The 22,041-nt window shown below is 50.0% G+C and overlaps 9 protein-coding genes across 9 annotated transcripts; 8 read left to right on the top strand and 1 right to left on the bottom strand.

Annotated features, from left to right (window-relative positions):
• Nucleotides 1-233: 233 nt before the first annotated feature.
• On the top strand, nucleotides 234-2,715 carry VFPPC_18449 (restless-like transposase; the record flags this gene model as incomplete). Its single annotated transcript, XM_022430055.1, has 2 exons — nucleotides 234-827; nucleotides 880-2,715. 2 exons carry the CDS (start codon nucleotides 234-236, stop codon nucleotides 2,713-2,715), a joined length of 2,430 nt encoding a protein of 809 aa, XP_022284992.1.
• Nucleotides 2,716-5,160: 2,445 nt separating this feature from the next.
• On the bottom strand, nucleotides 5,161-6,647 carry VFPPC_18448 (C6 transcription factor; the record flags this gene model as incomplete). Its single annotated transcript, XM_022430054.1, has 3 exons — nucleotides 5,161-6,101; nucleotides 6,148-6,419; nucleotides 6,472-6,647. 3 exons carry the CDS (start codon nucleotides 6,645-6,647, stop codon nucleotides 5,161-5,163), a joined length of 1,389 nt encoding a protein of 462 aa, XP_022284991.1.
• A 596-nt stretch (nucleotides 6,648-7,243) lies between these two features.
• On the top strand, nucleotides 7,244-7,847 carry VFPPC_11423 (tc5 transposase DNA-binding domain-containing protein; the record flags this gene model as incomplete). The annotated part of the gene is made up of 2 exons (XM_022428758.1): nucleotides 7,244-7,367; nucleotides 7,408-7,847. 2 exons carry the CDS (start codon nucleotides 7,244-7,246, stop codon nucleotides 7,845-7,847), a joined length of 564 nt encoding a protein of 187 aa, XP_022283909.1.
• Nucleotides 7,848-8,087: 240 nt separating this feature from the next.
• VFPPC_11424 (reverse transcriptase) lies at nucleotides 8,088-10,183 on the top strand (the record flags this gene model as incomplete). The annotated part of the gene is made up of 4 exons (XM_018289617.1): nucleotides 8,088-8,182; nucleotides 8,231-8,578; nucleotides 8,626-9,949; nucleotides 10,004-10,183. The coding sequence occupies 4 exons, from the start codon at nucleotides 8,088-8,090 to the stop codon at nucleotides 10,181-10,183; spliced, it is 1,947 nt and encodes a 648-aa protein (XP_018136088.1).
• A 61-nt stretch (nucleotides 10,184-10,244) lies between these two features.
• Nucleotides 10,245-12,207, top strand: VFPPC_18447 (reverse transcriptase; the record flags this gene model as incomplete). The annotated part of the gene is made up of 2 exons (XM_018289618.2): nucleotides 10,245-11,025; nucleotides 11,069-12,207. 2 exons carry the CDS (start codon nucleotides 10,245-10,247, stop codon nucleotides 12,205-12,207), a joined length of 1,920 nt encoding a protein of 639 aa, XP_018136089.2.
• A 964-nt stretch (nucleotides 12,208-13,171) lies between these two features.
• On the top strand, nucleotides 13,172-13,513 carry VFPPC_18446 (RNase H domain-containing protein; the record flags this gene model as incomplete). The annotated part of the gene is made up of 1 exon (XM_022430053.1): nucleotides 13,172-13,513. The coding sequence occupies one exon, from the start codon at nucleotides 13,172-13,174 to the stop codon at nucleotides 13,511-13,513; it is 342 nt and encodes a 113-aa protein (XP_022284990.1).
• Nucleotides 13,514-14,636: 1,123 nt separating this feature from the next.
• VFPPC_18445 (hypothetical protein) lies at nucleotides 14,637-14,978 on the top strand (the record flags this gene model as incomplete). Its single annotated transcript, XM_022430052.1, has 1 exon — nucleotides 14,637-14,978. The coding sequence occupies one exon, from the start codon at nucleotides 14,637-14,639 to the stop codon at nucleotides 14,976-14,978; it is 342 nt and encodes a 113-aa protein (XP_022284989.1).
• A 1,237-nt stretch (nucleotides 14,979-16,215) lies between these two features.
• Nucleotides 16,216-16,635, top strand: VFPPC_11426 (hypothetical protein; the record flags this gene model as incomplete). Its single annotated transcript, XM_018289619.2, has 1 exon — nucleotides 16,216-16,635. The coding sequence occupies one exon, from the start codon at nucleotides 16,216-16,218 to the stop codon at nucleotides 16,633-16,635; it is 420 nt and encodes a 139-aa protein (XP_018136090.2).
• A 2,309-nt stretch (nucleotides 16,636-18,944) lies between these two features.
• VFPPC_11427 (hypothetical protein) lies at nucleotides 18,945-21,173 on the top strand (the record flags this gene model as incomplete). The annotated part of the gene is made up of 3 exons (XM_018289620.1): nucleotides 18,945-19,481; nucleotides 19,534-21,038; nucleotides 21,098-21,173. 3 exons carry the CDS (start codon nucleotides 18,945-18,947, stop codon nucleotides 21,171-21,173), a joined length of 2,118 nt encoding a protein of 705 aa, XP_018136091.1.
• Between the last annotated feature and the right edge of the window lie 868 nt (nucleotides 21,174-22,041).

Here is a 22,041-nt window from a genome sequence, read left to right as displayed (position 1 = left end):
CCCCAGTAAGTTCCGTTAGGGGACACGCGGCTCATTCAGCTAACAAAAAAGAGAGAGCAGACGTTCTCGAGGGGTGGACTCTCTACTATGGTGGTTAACTGGGCAGTCAATGCTCAGGGGCTGGTTGTGAGACCCTCATTTGGTGGCGTTATCAGCATTGCCATCAACCCAGGTGCACGGCAACGAGTTAGTCCGTGACACTTTCACATTATGTCTTTATGTTTACTATGACCATGAGCGCTTCGGAATTCCTAGAATCGTCCCCAATTTCTATCGATGATGTCCCAATTGACTTCGAACTCCCAGTGCCTCCCACGCCTGCTTCTTCTGCCGAGAGCTCATTGACGCCGTTCTCCCCGCCGCCGACGACATTGCCCACTCCTGATAAGTACGATACGCGTCTTTGGGGACATTTTCCGGGTTGGGTATGGTCAGAAAGAAGCAAAGACAACTACTCATGGGCTTGGGAATATGGATACGACATACAACATGACGACGAGCGCAGATGGGTCTGCAAGCCGTGTATTCAGAAGAACGACCCCAGACCTAAGAATTTCGTTGCTATTGGCCTTCAGAATGCGCTGAATCACTTATACAAGGATCACGGAATATCTGCACCAGATAACAAGACAAAGTCCGGCTTGCAAAAGAAAGCCGAGGAGAAGCCAGGGAGCAAGAGGCCAAGATCGATTGTGGATATATGGAAGCTCGACCCTTTAAGACCTCGAGAACAGGCGATTGCCAACTCTATGATACGCGGATTTAATCGAAATCACTTTCAACGTCTCCTGATCGAGTGGATAGTCGACACGAATCAGCCCTTTAGTGTTGTTGAACATGAGAGACTCCGGGATATCTTCGAATACCTTAACCCTGCAGTCAAAGATCACGAACGCCAACATCTCTGATACCACAGTTCGCGCGCTCATCAACTCCGAATTTAAAAAGCACAAGGCGCGCGTCATTGAAGCCCTGCGAAAGAGCCCCGGCTTAATACACGTCAGCTTTGACGGATGGAGGGCGCGGAATCGACACTCGTTATACGGTATCGTGTGCTTCTTCAGGGACGAGAATAGCAAGCCCCACAAGGTCGCTCTGGGGGTCCCCGAAGTCCGCAGACATTCGGGGAACAACATTGCAACAGAAGTCCTTTATACCATCGAGGCTTTTGGCATCGAGGAGAATATTGGGTATTTTACCCTTGACAATGCCGAGAACAACGACACAGCACTTGAGGCTATTGGCAAAAAGCTCGGCTTCAATGGCGCTCGAAGGCGAGGCCGCTGCTTCGGCCATATAGTCAATCTGTCTGCGAAGGCACTACTGTTCGGGAAGGATACAGACGCGTTCGAAGAACAACTTTCTGGTGCAGAAGCGCTGTCTGAAGCCGAATACGAACTTTGGCGACAGAAAGGGCCGGTTGGGAAGCTCCATAATTTCGTCGTGGATGTTGATCGATCGGACAGACTGACATACCTGTTGAAAGAACTTCAAGAGTACGACATATCCATGTCGGACGATCCGAAAATACGGTCAAAAAGCCCCGTCTCGGTAGTGCTAGATAACGATACGCGCTGGCTTTCCCAGCTCTATATGATCCGCCGCGCCTTGAGACTTCGAAGGTACTTCGAACTGCTAGTCGCGAAGTTCCGAATCCAATGGGAGGAGGAGAATACATCAAAAAGAACTGGCCAGTTGAAAAAGTCGGCTGTCCGGCCTCGAATCCTTAGAGACGAGAACCAACTTACGGCCAACGATTGGTCTGTACTTCAACACTTCGCGACGATCCTTGGATACTATGAAGATGCAGTCAAGACTCTAGAAGGCGACGGTTTAATCAGGAAACGCAAGAGGGGTTATACTGGTTCATATGGGAACGTTTGGGATGTGATCAATGGGTTTGAATTCCTGCTTGGCAAGCTCGAAAAATATAAGGCGATGGCAAAAGATTTTCCTGACCCCGAACAGTTCAGGATCGGCATAAATATGGCCTGGGAGAAATTAGACAAGTATTACACTATTCTCGACACAACACCGATATATTATACCGCCCTCGCACTCCACCCGGCATACAGATGGGGATGGTTCGAGCAGGCCTGGGTACATAAGCCCGACTGGATCAGATCTGCAAAAAGGATAGTTCAAGAAGTGTGGGACGAGTCCTATCGAGATTTCCATATTGTGGTGGCCTCAAATGACGAGCCTGTTGCAAAACGACAGAAGCAATACTACAATGCCTTCGAAGAGCATTGCGAACAGTCCCGTATCGACTCCATACAGACAGAGCCTCTACTGGACGACGACACGATTGGCGACGAATACGAACGATGGCAATCGAGCCATGAGAGCACTGACAAGACTGTGCGAGATCCGATAGCGTATTGGCATGAGAAGCGCCTGCAATACCCTCGTCTCTCCCGAATGGCCCTCGACTTTGTCACAATACAATCAATGTCTGCAGAATGTGAGAGGATGTTCTCGGCAGCAGGGCAGATGGTTGTTCCCCAACGGTGCAATCTTCAGGCGCAAACAGTTGGGATGTGTCAGGTATTGAGGTCGTGGTTTCGGGCAGGCATTATCAACGACCTAGATCCGTTATTTCTCTCGATCATAGAGGAGAAGAAAGAGCTCGAGGGCATCCATCTTAATGATGATGAGTTCAGAAGACGGGAGCTATCGTGGCTCGCTGCCGCGGCGAAAACAGCTGGCCATTGAAGAGGCGATTCGAGTGCTACAAGAGTGAATGAAGGGAAGGGGACGGGAGCAGCCGAAGGTAGATTCGCACCAGAGGAGCCTCGGGAAGCCCTACTTGTTGTACCAGCCAGCAAAAGTGGACATCACCTCCTTCTAAGAGGGAGGTATTTGTTAGAATATGTCGTCTCTGACACTTTTTAATGCGAGGGGATGGTTAGCGTCACTGTGGCCAACCCTGACACGGGCGCGATGAGATCAACTCAAGAGATAATGCCACTATATTGCACGAAAACCAAGATGAAGAGGAAAGAGGTATGAGCAAGCGCGTGGACGTGTAGACGCGTTAACTTAGTGCCATCATGCGCTGCCCCACTACGCCGCGACTCTGGATGATGCCGCCACAAACCTCCATCCACTGAAGTCAACTACACTTAAATCAACTACATTTGAGGTGTCCGTTGATACACTACATTCAAAGTTTCATTACTAATCTACACTTACTCTAAATTGACAGATGCCGTGTAGTTGATTTAGTTGATTGGGTCTCTGCTAATAATACAGTAATTACACACGCTTAGTATCACTCGATAGCTACAGATTGCATTGAACAGTGGACTCGTCCTTGTCTTGAGATTGTCGGATAAAACTGCCTCTGTTGATAGAACAAGCAAACTTGGTGTAAATGCTGGTTGTCATGACGTCGGCTATGAGAACTGAGAATAGCCGGGAAAAGCAATTATTTGCTTCGGACGAAAGGAAGTGTTTTGATATTAAAAGGAGAGCTGCAGACAGAGTCTGCAGCTCGAACAACAAGAATAACAATTTTGTAAAAGAGCTTAGTTAACAATGAGTCTCATAACGTGACAGTACCTGATCTCGGCTCAAGGGCTCGGGAATCACCGCGACACAGGTAGTCAGAACGACACGAAATAATCCCAATAAAGCATAAGGGGTCGTCAGTCTGGAGACAGGGAGGAGTCGAGGTTGAAAGGGAAGGATATGGCGTCACGAGGGCTTTGATTCGGGGGTCGACCCGAAGCCGCTGTCGGAAATCTCGAGGCCGGAATTAGGCGAGGTCATGGTAGAGAGGATCCCTATCATGTCGAAATCGCAAAGCATGGCGGCAGTAGAAGATCAACAACAGGTGGCCAAGTGAACACGAATACCGCGTCCGAGCGGCCAGTTGCAACAATACGTTCTTATCTTGCAGATGCTTCAGGTACTTCTCATCCATGCTAGTTTATGTGGACAAGCAAGTAGCAGGGTCATACTGGGCTGGAGTATTAGATAAGTCCCTAACGGTCTCCAAATCGCGAACTGACCCGATGAGTGTCGCTTGCAATTTGTTCGCGCAGCATTGAGATATTGAAGGATCTGAACGCGTTTTTCGAATCGGCTTGCCGGAGACTACTTAGTAGTATAACTGTTATATTGTGAATCCAAAGTATGGATAGTCGGCGTTGATGTGTTCCTGGAATTTGGATTTGTCACTGCAAAATGAAGCAACTTTGGACTGCCTTCATGACAATGTAGCATCCGTTGAGCAAACCTTAAAGCACACATATCAAGACTTATGTAATTCGAATGAGAAAATCCAGAACATTTGAATGATACTACCTTGATTGTGTGCATTACCAAATTGCTTTGTTCATAAGCTTCATGGTGTTTTTGATATAGGGTGCCACGATTGCGAAGCGCTGGGGAGCATCAGTCACTGTTAGAATTACTCTGCCAAATACATGGATGCTCCTAACTACTCCATTTCCAATCCAATCTAGTTGAGCATTTGGCCAGTGGAGCAGTGGTGGAATCCACATACACGTGACGCGGACCATTATTAGGCCGGTCTTCAAAAGCATCTTGAATGAAGCAAATGAAGGCCTTCATTATTCAGTTCAATGAAGATGAAGACCTTACTGGCTTCACTTCATTCAATTCAAAGGTCTCGAGCTCGATTCGACTTCAAAAGATTCAAATATCAGCCCTACTTCTGTGACAACTTTCGGTTGTGATAGATCAAGGCCGTCCTGGGTGGAATGGTTGGAGAGTCTGTACACTCGCTCAAGGGTCCTGAGAGACGAAGCATATTGTGTTTAATGAGCTGCGGGCTGTCGGTCACTCGGGAGGTGCTGGGGGAAGCTGCTAGCATACCTGTCCGAGGAGACCACTGTTGAAGAATGTTGGGACAGTCAGCTCAAAGCTGCCACACCAGCATGATACGGTCCGCATTTGGTCTCATACTGGCTCCTGAAGAGCAATATGGAGATAGAAAGATATCCAGTGGCCTAGTAATGGTTCGGGAACTTGGGGTCTCAAACACTCACATAAGTGTGTGCGAGGTACAATGACCCTTCGTATACGGGAGGAATAATGCTCTCTGAGCGATGTGATATCCTTAAACAATCGCTTGAGTCATGACAACGTCGGACATGTCCCTTGTACATGAAGCGGACGCAAAGAAAATGCTCAGGAACTGGGAAAGCAAGCCAAGTTGTCAAGTGTGAAGAGATGTGGCGACGGGCATGGTGCGTTGGTATCGTCATTCGCAACAGCCTTGTCGTATACATGGAGGAAATGTCGCAGCCAACTATTCATTTTGAAAACATCCGAAACTTCTCGTGCACGTAGGCATGCTTCTTGGAACGCTTTTAGCCGACTCATCGCTTGGTCTAACCAGGGCCAGTAACAACACAGCCTCGTGAGAAGTTGAAAATTGCGCTCCAGCAGGCTTCTGGCTTCAGACACAGCCTCATCACTGGGGTTTAACAAGAATGTATGCAGATGTACTGACGATGAGATCACCAAGACATGACTGACCATCAGCCAGGTGCAGTTGACGTTGAAGTCCCGGCAGCTGGACCAAATCAAATTCGTGATTGCAACCGCATGGGTTTTGCATCGAAGCGAATACTCCAGTTGGCTCTCAGGTATAGCTTGTCCGGTTTGGAAATGAAGGAAACGGTAGTATAGGAGGACGTGGTAATAGTGAAAGCCGACATGGAGTGCCACAAAAACATGCCCCAGATTTATGCTGGCAAAGTAAGCCAGGTTTTGAGTCTCGTCCTGGAGCCTGTCTGGGAGATTCCGCTGCCAATACGCAAGGTCGAGCGATACAGCACCAATTTTGGCTAGGTCACTGGCTTGATCGTCCTCACAGCAATCCATGCCGTGATTCAGGTCATTGATCTGACCAAATATATTGGTCAGCGGGATCATTTGGGACCACATGCATGACCTGCGGGAGAGGACATCGCCTGTAGTTATTTCATCTTCGACATTCTCTTCTGTCAGGTTTCGGAAATCGACTTCGCCAATTGGCCACGGAAGCGTCTCGTCGAAGTGGGATAATCTCTTCACATCTCGCCCTGAAGAGACCCAGACATCCGTCATGTACACGGTAGCCAATACTAAATCTGATCAGCTCAATGTTTATGTGGTGTGCCTTTAACTAACCTCTGAGCTCGATCTCCCGCCGCAAAGGCTGCTTGCTCAGATTCCGAGGAAGATCAAGTAAAGACGCTACACAAGTAGAGAGTCCATTGCAGATCGAGACGGTATCGCTGTCGCCCTCAGCCGCTGCAAGAGAGGACAGAAGACGGCAGCCCTGCAACGTAGATAATGAGACATTCATGACTTGTAAATTAAAAAGGGTCTTTGCTTCCTGTCTCCATTTAAGGCCACGCGCCCATCGGTGACAGTTTTGAAAATAGGAATGGTCAGAGAACCTGCGATGATATGGTTACCTTGCCCGCAAAGTAGTCTGTCCAGTTGACTTACCTAGCTGCAAGAGCGAACAAAGCGAGTAGCGTGACAAGTGGGATTTCTTCTTTGTCGAAAGCTTGCAAGAAGGATTGGTGGTGGAAGAGTGACGCTTCAGTGTGATCCAAGGTATCGAAATACACGCTGATAAGATCCCGGCACACATCGGCTGGTGGGAGCTGATAGTCCCGCATATCGTGCGTAGGTAGGAGCTTGATCTCCAAACTAGCATGTACCGGGCGAATTGTCCGGCTGTGCTTTGAAATGGCCTCACCAGCTGAGAGCCCTAGAGAGCAGGGAATACCATGAAACTGACAGAAGTCGCAAGACTCTGTGGCAATCCTCCGTGTCGTTCGACATTTCTGTTTGCTGGACCTGGAAACAGCCTCAGACGAGAAAGACAAAGAGTACATTGAACAGTCCACTTACCGACAGACTCGGCACGCTGTTGCAGTCCGCACCATAGATTCTTTCCCGACCCGAATGCGGGAAATCTGCTGATCGATCGTCCTGAGCACACCAGTCATTTGACTTGCAAATGCCGCTGATTCGGTGCAGTTTTCAATTGCCAAAGGTGACCATTGTGGGACAGCCACGTGACCCGCGTGGAGCCCATTCCTCCAGAATTGTGTACTCGTGCCACGCCCCACTTTATTGGCACTCGTAGGACTCGCACCATCTAAAGATGGTGCTCATCACCGCTGCAGCCACTTCACCGCTACGGCCACTTTTTACCATCTCCAACTCTTTCTACATATATTGAACCACAACAACCCATTTGAAGGGCATTATGGTAATGCAGTCAGTCGAGGCACGTATTCAGGAAGCTATTCAGCACCTGTCAGATAATCCTGGTGCCAAAGTGGCCACGGTGGCCAAGCAATTTGGCGTGCCTCGAAACCGCTTGCGGATGCGCCTCAAAGGTGGAAGGCCGAGGACTGAAGTCAAACACAGCCAACAAGAAGCTCTCCGAGCCTGAAGAACAGGCCATTTGTAACTACATTGACCGCTTAGACCGAATCAGCCTTGCTGTGCGGGCCGAATTTGTTACAGACGCAGCAAATTACATCCTGAAACAACGGTCTAGTAGATCACTTCAACCCGAAGAGATACCTGTTGTAAATCCCCAATGGACCACCCGCTTTCTAAAGCGCCATGGCTATTGTAAACAGTTGCGAAGGAAGCTTAATTCTGACCGCCAAGCCTCTGAGAACCTAGAACGGGTCAACGAATACTTTTTCAGGCTTCGTGAGGTCATCCAAACAAATGGTATCCCGCCGGAGGATACCTGGAACATGGACGAAACTGGTTTCCGTATTGGCATTGGGAGGGATCAGGGCAGCGTCTCATCTCATCTCATCTCATTTTATTTCGCCCGGAGGGAACATCCCTAGAGGGCCTAGACGCTAAGCTGTTTACGGTTCCCACACTTCAGACTTGGCCACCTAACAAGCCCTTCGTTAACTTATTACCCTACATTTGAACCTCAGTTTTCTCAATCGACAGCCCTCAACTCTCCTCCTACATCTACAGGGGTACCTACCTTGTAGACAGACAGTGACGTAGAGATATAAACATCTTCGCATTAAGTAAACTTGCAAAGACATCCCGAGCGCTGCTGCGCTGTCGTGCCTATGGTTATCTCCCAACCAGCCACGCCAGAACGTAGTGCTGGGGCTCAGCTTGACCAGCAGCACCCGGATAGCTTCCATCTCAGAGCTCGCCAACAGCTCCTATAAACAGGCCCTCCAGTAACCCTGCAGCCATTTCAACCCAGCAGCCCAACCCGCAGTCTTACAGCATACGACAGGGACAGACGACATCGCCGCAACAGACGACCAAACAAGGGTACCCAAGACAGCACAACCAACAGGTTTGCACGCCTTGCAGAAGAGGATGGCGCCACACAAATGCTTACCCCAGTTTTCGATCTGGAAGCTGAGACGGAAGAACTCAAGACACAGAAGGAGAGACTTGACATACGCGCTGAGGTCCTCAGAACCTACGCAGAAGCAATAACAGCCTGCACGCGAAAATTCACCACAGGTTACGGACTACAACTTGCCAATGAGTTTCAGAACACCCTCCTCCGACATTGGAACCAGTTTGTACGCGCAGAAGAACCGCTCATACCAGAAAAGAAGAACACCCCCGCTCCAAGCTCACTCACAGAGACAAACAAAGCTACGCCGCCAGCGCCGGCCGCCAGAGAACCGACAAGTTGGTGAGTTTCGCCAACATCGCGGAAAATGCCTCACGCCAGGCACCAGGGGATGTGCACGGGCAACCCCACTGCCGCCAAAACACAACTATTGGGGATCGCACCGATCGCAGGGTCCTTCTCCTCTTGAAGAGTGGCTCCTCCTTCTTCCAGAAGGGCTTACAGATCCGCCTTGCACTAAAGGACAAGCTCGCTATTGCATCCCAGGACATCCAAGACATCAAGCCAACAAATACAGGATGGGCAATTGTGGCCCGGAACGAGAAAATTCAGCAGCTCATTCTGGAGAAGCAGAACGAATGGGGCCCATGCATCGACCTAGATATTGCAGAGAAACAAATCCCATGGCACACCTACCTGATCAAGAACTTCCCCAAGACTATCCACTCTTGGGACGGCACCCTTCTGGACTTCGAGACAACGATTGAAGAAGAAATCGAAGCCCAAACAGGGCAAAAGCCAGAACGATGGCATGTCTCACAAAAGCCTAATAATGAGGATCCGAGCAAAGCAACACTGGTCATCTTATTCCTTAAGCCGCTGAACAACAACTTCCGGCTACTCGGACAGGGAAGCCACTCCTTTAAACTTACCAAACCGAAGAAACTGTCTCAGTGCACCCACTGTTGGAACTTTCACCCGCCAACTCGCTGCATCGCTACAAAAGTCTGTGTGCGTTGTGGCGTCAGAGACAACGTGCACCGCGCTGACAGTTGCTGCAATACGCCGAAGTGCGCCAACTGCTATGGCGCACATGAAGCCAACTACGAGAACTGCTTCGCTCGCCCACAGAAACTTCGCGGCAGTTTCCAGAAACTCTCAAAAACTCAGCTAATCTACGCGAGGCAACTAGGACAAGAAGACTTCAAGCGGAAGAACAATACCCAGCAAACTGACAGTGACCAACTCCCCCTAGTTGAGGAGGGTGATGAAGACGCGCGCCTCCAACAGGATGCCGAGATGAGCGGCACAGAGCCAATTCACACAACTCAGGTCCCAGAAACAAACTCAGTAAACATCGTAGACCACGAGGGGAGAGAAGTAGGTACCCCAGGAGAGTGGGGAAGTGAAAAGGACGACGAAGAAACAGAAGAAGACGCAGCAGAGGGGGAGGAAGCAGAGGAAGAAGTAGAAGAAGAAGAAGAGGAGGTGGAAGCAGAGGAAGATATTGAAGAAGCACTACCTCCGCCAGCACAGTCGTACCCAACAGGAACCAACACAAAACAGGACCAACACGTCATTCCCAAACTCCATTTCTATATCACCGGGAAGGGTGCATCGTAAACAGCCACCAAGCCGAATTCTATGACCAGTACCAGCACGATTAAGAACCCTTACTTTGCCATTAAAAAGCAGTTTCGACCTCAACCCGGAACTGACGACATAGAGCCACCTAGCGAAGCCACCGCCCGAGAACCACCAGCGAAACCACATCCCGAGAAATCATTGAAGTACGTACACCTAGGCGGACTTCAGCCACTCACTCGCCCCCTCGCAGCCCTCCACTAGCTGCCAGAAGGCGAGACCAGTCACCAAGCAAAATACGACGCATCACCACACGCGGACGTAAATGAGAACCGCACGAAATAGAAAACCCCCACAGACTACGCTGAAAATATTCCAAGCAAACGTGGACAAAGGCGAGGGAGCTCACTGCGCGGCCCTCCAACTTGCATTTCAGGAGGGCTACAATATAGTACTCATACAGGAACCAAACACATCTTACAACGCACAGAAAGGCCTCTGCAGAACACAGCACCATCCTGGCTTCCTCTGTTTCAGCCCCGTCGACAGTTGGACTAATAATATAACACGACCACGAGTACTAACCTACGTACGGATAGCTAGGAATATCCAAGCTGAACAACTTCTCCCAGCACGTCACCGAGATCTTCTCTGGGTTAAAGTGAATGGAACCGTGATCCTTAACATCTACAACAGGCCAGAGGAGGAAACCTCACTGGATGTTATTGAGTCATGGACCCCGCCAAACCGATGCATTGTCGCAGGAGACATGAACGCATTCCATCCATCGTGGCAAGCAGATCGGGGGGCATCACAGGATGGCACAAGGATCTTCAACTGGACTCAAGAACACGACCTAGTCCTCCTTAATGACCCTGAAGCCTCAACCACAATGCCAAGGCTAAACAAAAGATCTAGCACAATTGACCTGGTCTTCTCCAACATCTCTACAGCTACTACAACCGTGGAAGAACACCTCACCACTGGATCGCTGCATTACACGATCGGTACAGAGATTCCAGACAACGAGAGCAGCCCTAGGACCTCGGGAAAAGTCCACGTCACTCTACCAGAGGAAATTAAGGTTTTTACGAAACACGTGGCCGGCGCAGCCCTGTCACTACCAAACGTTCATCCGCACCAGACAAGATATTGATGATACTGCTAGACAACTTCTAAAAATCCTGCAAGACGGGGCAAAAGCTTGCGGCCGATTGAGTAAAGGAAAAAGAGCCCGACAGAATCCTTGGTGGAGCAAAGAGTGTAACGAAGCACATGAGAATCTTCGCGCTGCTCGATACACTATAGAAACCCGGCATGGGGAGGAGGTTCAACGCGCTAGAATCTACTTTAAACGCATTGTCCGCCGTGCAAAGCGAAACTTCTGGCGCACTATTGTTGCGGATATTACAGACCCAGCTGACGTATTCCAGATTACTCGCTGGATAAAGCCAAGGCAACAGCTACAACCTCCGCCAATCCAACACGGAAGCGAAGTCTACACAACAAACTTAGAACGCGCTAATGTCCTGCGCAAGGAGAAGCTCGAAAGACGGGACGTATCAGATGATATCCCAGATCCATGGACCCCCACAGTTTCACCAACCCAACAAATCCCTTTCTCGGCGCACATCTCAACCAGCGAAGCCCAGAATGCGCTACTCAAAACAGGAAACACCACTCCTGGAATGGACGGTATTACAACGAAAATGCTCCAAGCAATCTGGCCAAGTATTTCGCATGTCACCACACTCCTCTATAACGCTTGCCTCGCCCTAGGATACCACCCAACTGCCTTCAAAACAGCAGAGGTGGCGATGATTCCGAAACTCAATAAGAGAGACCTCTGTGATGTCTCCGCGTGGCGCCCCATCTCCCTTCTTTCCTGCCTGTCTAAAGGCCTGGAACGAGTAATCGGTCGGCGTCTCGCCTACCTAGCTGTCAAGTACAAAGTTCTCCATGCGAACCAGGCTGGAGCACTCCCAAAACGAAGCGCCACAGACATAGTTACCGCACTTGTCTACGATGTTGAACGTGCCCTAGGTAACGGCAAGATCGCCACACTTGTCACAATGGATGTTAAAGGGGCCTTTGATGCTATTCTCCCCAATAGGCTAGTCCTACGACTCCGACAACAAGGATGGCCGGATTTCCTGGTTTGGTGGATCTACCACTTTGTCTCCCACCGCAAAGCTCTTGTCAGATTCCAGGATGCTAAAACAGAACCCGCAGAGCTGACCTGCGGCCTCCCTCAAGGCTCGCCGATATCACCATTCTCTATCTCCTAGCCACCACCCCTATCTACTCCCTTCCAGGAGCAACGGAGAGGTACGGCTACGCAGACGATACAGCAATGCTCTTCACAGGAGACAGTCTGGAGGAGACCACTGCAAAAGCAAACGCGGCGATCGCTGCAATGGAAGCATGGGGGCAACAGGAGGCTTTTTCCTTCGACCCAGACAAGACAGAGGTTATGCACTTCTCCAGAAAAAGGAACAGAAGCTCCCCAACAGTCTGTCACCAAGGCCAGGAGGTTAAGGCACAAAAGGCGATGCGTTGGCTGGGAGTCTGGCTTGACCGCAGGCTCACTTTTAGCACGCACATCGATAAATGGTCGCTTAAGGCAAGTAAGGTTGCCTCAGAGCTACGGTTCGTTAACAATACAGTACGCGGAACGTCGGCAGCAGCAGCCAGAAGAGCTATCTATGCAGTAGCCCTACCCACGCTCTTCTACGGGCTAGATACATGGTTCCCTGGCTTCTCTTCCGAGGCAACACACAAGAGTGCAAGGACGATCACCAAAACCCAACTCTCAAAACTCCCAAGTAGTCCTAAACAAGGCTTGCCACGCAGTCCTTCCCGTTTGGAAGACCACCCCACAAGTCATCCTCTGGAAGGAGGCGGGCATACCGCCAGCAGACATTATACTCAAGCAACAACAAGCGCGGACTGCGCTTCGTTATGCCATACTAGACGCTGCGCACCCAGTATCCAGAAGGCTAAGGGAAGCACAGCATGAAGTTGACCAGAGCAATCACCCAACAGCGCATAGCCGAACTCTGCAGAGGCATAGCCGACTCCTTCGAACAGCGGCATGCGCAAAGGAGGTTGAACGACCAAGGCTTATAGCACGCCGCTTTAACGATAACATCCAGACCGAAGCTGCAGGAAAAAGACCACCAAAAGAAACCGTCGTAGTGCAATTCCAACACTGGCTCGAGGACAAGCCCCCAGGATACGTTGTCTTCAGCGATGGCTCCAAGACAGAAAGAGATACCGCAGGGTATGGATTCGCAGTATTCCACCATGGACGTCTCGCTGACTGGGGCTCTGGCCAGCTTGGCCGCAGAGAAGTTTGACGCAGAAATCCACGGCGCAGTACAAGGCCTCCGATGCGCTCTAGTTGCCAACTCCGCCAACGAACCAATCACAGTCTGTATGGACAACACCTCTGTTATTGACTGTATAGGAGCAACTGCACCAAACTCCTCACAGGTCTACTTCAGGGCCTTTCAGAAGGAAGTAGACAAGTATCCGTACCAGATATCTGTCAAATGGTGCCCAGGACACAGCAACATTTTTGGAAATAGTTGAAAATGTGATTCTTCAAGTGTGCTTATTGAGATATCTAGAGACATCAGGTAGACTTCTTTATAGGCAAAAGCAAGCTGCCTGCAGCTTGCTTTTGTTGCGTTATAACACTACTGATACATTGTGATGTTTGATCCCTTGATAATTGCTTTTGGTAGCTTCAGCCTCTGTCTGGTATCTGCAAGTGCTGTATCAGAGCTGCTGACGTTATCCCCGTTGACACCTACATATATGTAGATTGTCCCTGCCTGCGTAGGCAGCCATCCCACAGACTCTATCATGGCGCATATGCCTAATAGGCATATGCGCCATCTCGTCACCTGCCGTTCAGAAACAACTGAAATGAGCTGGCAGACCTTCTCGCCAAGCAGGGAGCCAATCTCCCCGTCCCAGAACACATTCCCTCAGTCTCGTACCGCAGGAGACAGGTCAAGGGTCAAATAGCCGTAGAGTACCAGCAATGGTGGCAAGGAGTAGAGAGAGCAGGTTACTCGTCGCTCGGCCTTTCCGCCGAGCTACGAGAGCTCCCTGAACTCGCTCTCCCACGCCGTTTGTTGGGATATCTACTCGCTGCCCGATCACACCACGGTGACTTTGCGGACTACCACGAGAGATTCCACCCAGGCCAGGCGACCCTGGAGTGCCCCTGCGGGCGCCAAAAGTCGCCTACCCATCTTTTCTACTGCAGGAAAGTCCCTCGCCATCTCCGGGCTCGGCTGACCCCCGATCCCGAAGCGGCGATAGGACGGTTCCTCGGTAGATCCTATAAGCCTTACCAGCGCATTGCGGACTTCTATTACACAAAGATCAACAAGCGCTACTAAACCAAGTAGGCTGTACAAGCCTGGCGCGCTCTGTACCAGTATCCAGCCCGAGTAGTTGACGCTACTCGTTCACAACCTGCATTTTCTTTGTTGAGGCATTTGCCACAGATGTTAGGGCTCTCCTCGATCCCCATGAAAAGACCAGGCGCAATTGACCGCGAGGGAATACGTCACCAGACGGGAAACCTTGGCAGGCATCAAGATCCCGCTGACGGGTATTGATACTAACAGAGAAATAGCCATTGGGCGAGCATCTGCTGCAGTTGGAGGAATTCACCGTCGAAGACTAGCGAGCACGCCTCATGCCTACCCAGGGCGCCGACAGGCGATACCAAATTCAATTCAATTCAATTCAATTCGATTCATCGCGATTCCGCACCAGTGGAACGAAGATTTTCAGATCGCAAGTATTCCGTTTCTGTGTTCTTGGGCGACTAGAGTTATACATTATAAAATCTGATACTCCGACCGTATTATACTCTGCATTAGGGCAACAAAGACCGACAATCTCAAGGATGCTGCAAGGTTATGGTGCGGTGGCCCTTCCAGTGCAACATGATGGCACTCGTAGTCTGCAGCAGGCCTCCGCCAGCAAAATTGGCTACCTCACCCTTATCGCTACCGCATCTAATGTCAGAGTATGACGGGAAAGGCGGCATGCATGTACGCTGCAGGTAGGCAGCACATGTGAATGCATCATCATCTGCCGCCAGTTACGGTTGGACAGAGTTGGATGCAAGGAGCAAATCTGAGCCTATTGCGTCTCGACGTAACTACCAAACGACCATATTTACCCTAGCCCCATGATCACATGCTACAGAGACACCTTGTTGACACTCCAGGATGTGTCCGTATTTGGCGGCGGCAACAGGACTGGACAAACGAGAGCATTACATTCCATAAAGAGAAAATATTAACATTTTGACTCTGGGAAGAAACCAGGCGTGTGATCAGCCAAAATGTTGGTGATTGCACGTCCAGCCCCAAATTCAGGCTAAAGCGCCAGGCTCGTTCGTGGCTCGCAGAAAGCCATGGGATTGTGGGCGACCAGACCAGCCAGCTTGCAATGCGTGCTCATCGTTTCACGGGCCAAGAAAAGAGGGGGCTTGCACACCCATTATTTTAGCCCCCTGCTTGCATCCCATGTTATTCGGTGGCCCCAAAAAGCCATGCTCTAAAGCTGTTCATCATCAGTTGGGCGGGATTTTTGAGGCATTTGTTGGTCATTGTTGCTTCAGACACCCCGGCTCTGCTTCGAACAACGAGCCAACCCCGAAGAAGCTGGCCAGCACTGAATGCCTCACTTGCTCCCCAGCTTGCCCAAAAATGGGTAGCCTGTCCCGACGGGACGGTCCGCCCCTGCAAATACCACCATTCCCCCTGTTTGTGTGCGTGCCAACAGTTGGATAAGTCCAGAACCAGCCACTCCGGATCGGCCACGGAAGCTGCGTAATATCGTACTGCAGATGGAGGTCGACCAATGGTGTAAAGCGAGTAACATTGACATTTGGATTGGTGCTGGATGAGAGTCCCTGCACTCTAAGCAGGCCATAAGTCCAAAAGGACTGGTTGCGATGGGAGACAACGTGGAACAAAGTTGTTGGCCCGAATGCATGTTCCCGGTCTCAGGGCCGTCTTTGGAGGTGTTAACTTGTTGGTCTCTATACTTCAAGCATCATATAACAAAAAGTACTGAAAGACATTGCGCCTTCTGCCTTGAGGTAGTATAAATAGTGGAAACCCTCTTTACACCGTCGTCCGTGGCTCTTTCCTCCTGCGGCTACTCACGATCTTGGCTGTGTGCTCCTTCCCCGCGATGTGTTTCTTTGCGCAAACAGTGTGGGTGTGTGGTTATTGGAGGTGGGGACAATTTCGCGAGAAATGCTACAAAGAATACAGGATGGGAGAAACCTGCGGGCTAAACTTGTATACGAGATCAACTACAAAACAACGTGCTGCTGCTATTGCACCAGCATCGCCACGAAAGAACGACGTATGGCGAAAATGTCTGCAGATGTTGCCAGATGGCGTCAACAGCGTGTCTACCCTGCAACGACCGAAAAAACCCAACTGCAGATACTAGCGTTGAAGCAAATTATTTCCAGAATTACTACGCAACACAATCCTGAGATTCGAAGATCGAGAGCCGACTTTTGCGTACCACTTGAACCCTGCGTATCCGAGTTGCCAAACGACTGGCCAAGTAAGACACAAGCAATTGGTGTGAGCAATAGGCATATGGCCTTCGACGGCGCCCACGACAAACCTGCACATATGGTAAAGTACGGATGTTTAGAGTGATGGACTCAAAAAGCAGGGGTAACCATTGATGTCAACAGCGAGATTACGGTGCTGCTTTGCCCAAGATGGTTTACCGTTGGGGGAGAGAGCGGGTCGGCAATCTTCACTTCGAACCGAGACTGATTTGACCAGCCTGTTGACCATGGAACCATTCGCCACTATGTGCGGACACGAGATGCCTTCTGTATGTTGCTCATCTTGAGCCATCCAGTCGTGTGCCATCTGTTCACGGATTTGTTTTTGGGATGGTATGGGGGTTATTGGAGAAAGAGGAAAGAGGCGACCCAGGAAATGCTCCCCCGGGGGGCCCGGGGGGGGGGGGACACGTCGACTCTGGAGGCGGCCAGCGCCGCTGCATAACGAAGTCGTTTTCGTCGATAGTTGGTAGATTATTACCTACCAGAGATAGTTAAAAGCATGTAAATAGTACTGTATGAATGTTGGCAGTTTTGTGTCCCCGCATCACCGTGCACCCGAGTGATCTAGCTGTTGCATAACTCGGCAACCACACCCATCACACTTCACGACTCGTTTGCATAACTGGACGACGATCGGGCAGAAGATCCCCTGTGAATCGGGCAACGAGAGACTCTTGATTTTTTTATCTAAAAGAATTAAATCATACGAAATTATATACTTATTGGAATACTGCCGCTTACGCAGCAGTATTACGCTTTCCTATTGCCACTTTGCCACACTTGCACGTTTGCTTGACTGAGGCAGCATTTATTTGACAATAGCATATTGTGCTTGCTTTAAATGAGCGACCTGATCTTGACAACACCGCTAGCCACTCTTTCTATCATGTTACCAGCTGGCATTTATGGGAGAAATTGGGTGAAAGCTTATATGGCCATATTGATAAGGCCACACAAAGATCTTAGCGGACTGGGGCATAATCACCAAGGCAGCCAGGTAGACAAACACAACGTGGCTTGGCCGCTGCTTACACAACATTAAAGCCGTTTTGGAAGCAATGAATCGTCTTGCTCTGCATGCCATTTATTTTGGTTACTTTGGGCACACCACTTTCGTTTCATTCGCTGTTGCGGAACACAATTTCCACTTGTTGACTCAGTCAAACGCGCATTGCATTGCATTGGAGAACTTCACGTTGCATACCATGTATAGCTCGTTGTTACCGTAATTCAGACAAGATTGCGCAAGCTGGTGCAGTTGCGCACGATCACATGGGCCTGTCAGGTGAGATGCAGTTATGATTGGGTTGCAACTTTAAACTTTTCGGATGGCCGAATACAGGTATGAATGGTTTGTTCCACAGCCAGTAAGCCCAGGTGCTCCCGGATACGGAAAGCACAGACCTTGGAGATGTTTCTGGTAACAAGACTCAATGTTGCGAACCAACGCATTTTGCTACGCCGAACACACCTGCATCATAACGTGACAACACCAAGTCGAAGTGTTTTTCGTCGCACCTTATGCAGGGGCTTTAGAGCCTGAGTTCTCACCTCGAACCTCACAGTTCACGCGTTTGGTCGCGATACAGGGCCGCCGATTGCTGGGTTCAGACAAGGCGCAACGGTCAGTTGGAATTCCGCCAAAGGCGACGCGAGTGGTGGTGCACGGGGCGCGTGAGGGCCCGCGCTGAGCGGTCAATCATAGCCAAAGAAATTTCCTTACTGTAACTAGCCCGGCACCTAAGATTGTTCACAAGGCATACCTCATATTACTGGCCTGAAACCATGTCCCATACCGCGCAACTGGACATATTTGCGGAGCTGAAACTCAATGTATGCGTGAAGCTGAGTATGAGTCAGGGCCTAAGACAATTTTCATCAGGCAATTTTAATTTTGGGGTAGTTTGTAATAGTGCTTATCAAGCCTCTGGACATCTCTGCTAATGTTCTTCTACACCGAATGGACTGACCCACTAATTCAGGTCTCAAAATATTTCCGGTGTGGGGGTCCTCTCGCACTGAGGTTCGTCAGCTGCGAGAGATGTGGCTCCTTTTTCGAGACAGAAATGGGGCATTGGTTTTCCTTTTTTTTTTTTTTTTTTTTATGCTGCCGATTCACACATGATTCACACTACCACTCTCTACAACAATAAAGTCTCAATTGGACTCGCCAGGGTGGCTCTGACTTCAGTGCATTCTCTTCGGGACCATTCGTGACGGCTCTAGCGTCTGTGTTTCATTCGGAACCTGAATCTTTCTGCTTCTGGTGCATTGACTCTCGTCAGGAGCCCATGTTGCGCATACACCGCTTGCCGAGACTTGTACCGACTTATCGTCCGCTTTCATATTACTCGAAAATTGGAAGCGTTGGGTTGGCAAAAGTCGTTATTAATGAACAGCAACAGTTCCAACGATCCAACGTCAAGCTTGATGACGACGTCAGACACGTCACCTGCGACGTTGAAGCTCCAGCGCAGTAGGAACATTGTTGTAGAGTGTGCGACCGCCTTCGCAGATATCAAAACCCCGGAAGACGCATACAATGCGAATGTTGCAAACAACAAGCGCCAAATAGCGGAACGTTTTCGATGCCTTCGTGAGCTACTAGAGTCTGGACGAGAGTCTGGCGACGAAAAAGAGCTTGAAGATGATATTGTGAGATATTCTGGCGAGTTGCAAGTTTTAAAAGATCGCGGCCGTGCCGACGCAGAACACGAATACGAGATTCAGGTCGAGTCTGTATTGCAAAGGTTATCCGACGAGCTGATTCCCACAATAGGCCCCGCTGTCGTCAAAAGATCGCTCCAAAAACTTCCCGTCGAGAAGCGGCAGCAGTATGTGCCCGGGGATGTGCTCGTAGGCGATCAGACAACCGCCGCGGAACCAGAATACGGACTAGCATCCAAGGACCTGGACAGACCTCACGGGGTACGGACCCTCCCGCTCGCTTAGACCCTGCGGAGTTGACATTTATCTCAAGGACAGGCCGACAACGGTCGTACTAGGCGATGTGCGCAAAAGAAAACGATGCGCCTCCTCCAGCACAAAACAATATTCGACGAAGAAGCGCCAAAGCAATCCTGACCCCCGAGCCGTTGACGAACAAGACAGGTCTATGCGGCGACAAGATGTTTTTGACACCACGCTCCGCTCCTCTCGAGAACAGTGCGACGAATTACCTGAACCTGACGTAGACATAAACCAGCAGGAGAATGAGGCCACTTACTCTATCAATGGTAGTTTCTTTGACGCTGTTGGCAGCACTGCCGCAGGCCATCTCACGAGCAATGTGACGCCTGCAGCAGGCACCCTGCCCTTTGCGGGACATTCGGTAACTGCTCGCGAGGGCCACCAGGATAATACCGAAAACACCGTTGTTGTCTCTGTCAACGATGCTGATGGCAACTTCATTGGAAATATCGAGCCAGTTGGCCAGTGGGATGACAAACGTGTCGATACAACCTTGCAAAATGCCGTCTTGAGGCCAGTCAGAATTCGACGAGGGCGTCCTTTCGATCAAAACCATTTAACTGCCATTTCCAGCCAGTCCGATCCGGAAGGAGTCAAGGTCATTTCCTGCATGATTCAGGCTACTGGAGATGTCATGGATCAGCGTTGCCAATACTGCGAGAAGAATTGGGGCATATTTGAAGACTGTATCAAACTCAAAGACAGGAGTTTCCGACGGTGTGGCAATTGCGAATGGAGTCGCAAAAGCTGTCGTGGCGCTTCCCTGCTCAATGCGAAGCCAGTAACTGCCGCGCCATCTGACGAGCAGTCACGAAGCGGTCAGAGTACCCAACATGGCGGCATGAACCGTTCTGGTACCCCAGGGCAGTCGACTGGGTGGTTACCAACCATGGCTCTGTCCCAAAATCGAGTCACGCGCAGGTCGCTCTCGGATGCTAATAGTATTGCGAGTACCGGCCCCCATGGGATAACCAAAAATGGCCCTGTGGTCGAAACGTCAACACTTTCACCCGCAGAGACGCTGCATGAGGCGCAGGCTACACATCACCTGCCGCAGATAACATTTGAAGATAAGAGCGCTCGTGATGAGGTTTACACGGAAGGACTCTCTGACGCAGACTCGTTTACCGGAGAGGCGGTGTCGAAGAACGATTGGAGACTTCTCCAAGTCAAGACGCGATGTTTTACAAGCGCCGAGTCGGTTACGCAGTACTGGAGTTGGGTGGAGGACAAACAATATTTTGAGCATCAGGTTCTCAAAGATACAAATCCAGTGCAGTGGGGATTGTTGCGAAAGCCTATTGATTTTGATGTTCGGCTGAAGGATATTGCAGAAGTTAAATACAGCGTAAAGTCCTTGCGCGTGCATCTCATCATGAAGGACACTACCGTAGCCTCGACAGAAGAGGGAGCTCCAAGGGGAGACGTTATGGCCGTTTTCAAGAGAACGAGAACCGTGCGACGATTTCTAGACTTTCTCCGCAGTCGGAACTTCAGTACGGTCGAGGAGGCTCCGTAAGTCAGGTGCATTTTCTTCTCTGCGTAGTCTTGTAGCTCTAACAATCTCCACATAGGGAATCGATGGTTCGCAGGTGGGGAAGCATGAAATCCGAAGTTCTATTGTCTGATGAGGACGACGACACGAGCTAGACGTATTGGGCCTCCTTACATAGCTCTTTGAGCTGTGATTAGCAAGGATTTGCAGCATAGAGTGTTCTCTTTCGTGGCTATTTGTCTTAAAGTCCACAGCTCGAGAATATAAACTCGCTATGAGACCAACCCCGGTAATTTCATTAGTCTCGGTGGCGCCTCTCCGGCACAGCATGACTGCGGTGGAGAGGAAATGTGATCTGGGAATGCTTTCGAGTCGGTATCGCGTTCCTGTCTAGACAATGGCGGTCTGAAGTCGAGCGAGATGCTCTTTCGACTCTAAGATGCAGCGAGAGTAGGCTGTGTGCAGACCAGTACTGCATTTAATACTCAGTACTCAATACGACCTCGTATTGAAATGCTTCAATATTGAAGACGTGCATAACGGACTACACAAGCGGCCTGGACTTTTCACTGGGTACATGGACCTGTCCTCCTTCAACATCGTATTTCTCCACCTAATATTATGGATTCATCAGGCAAAGAGGGCCAAATAGTCTTAGCTATTAAAGCTATCCAGAATACTCCCAAACTAAGCATTCGAGCTACAGCAAGGATCTACGTGGTGTCCCATAGTATGCTGAGCACTCGCATTAAGGGAATCAACGCGCGATGCAATACTATGCCTAATTCCCGAAAAATTTCAAAATCTAGAGAAATTCACAATTATTCATTATATCCTCGATCCTAGTTCGCGATCTTTTCCTCCTCGGCTCAAGTGGTGTGGAGGATTGGAGAATGCTTTTCTTGCGGATGGCGACGCGTCTCCGGTCCAGTCAACTGGGCTTCAAACTTAGTCAAGCGCCATCAAGAGCTCACTACACATTTTACACATAGATGTGACCATCAGAGGGCCTTATGCGAAGAG

The sequence above is a fragment of the Pochonia chlamydosporia genome (assembly GCF_001653235.2).
Source record: "Pochonia chlamydosporia 170 chromosome Unknown PCv3seq00015, whole genome shotgun sequence".
In the NCBI taxonomy this organism is placed as follows: Eukaryota; Fungi; Ascomycota; class Sordariomycetes; order Hypocreales; family Clavicipitaceae; genus Pochonia; species Pochonia chlamydosporia.
The sequence above is the reverse complement of the archived record's forward strand: the minus strand, read 5'-3'. Positions and strand labels throughout refer to the sequence as shown.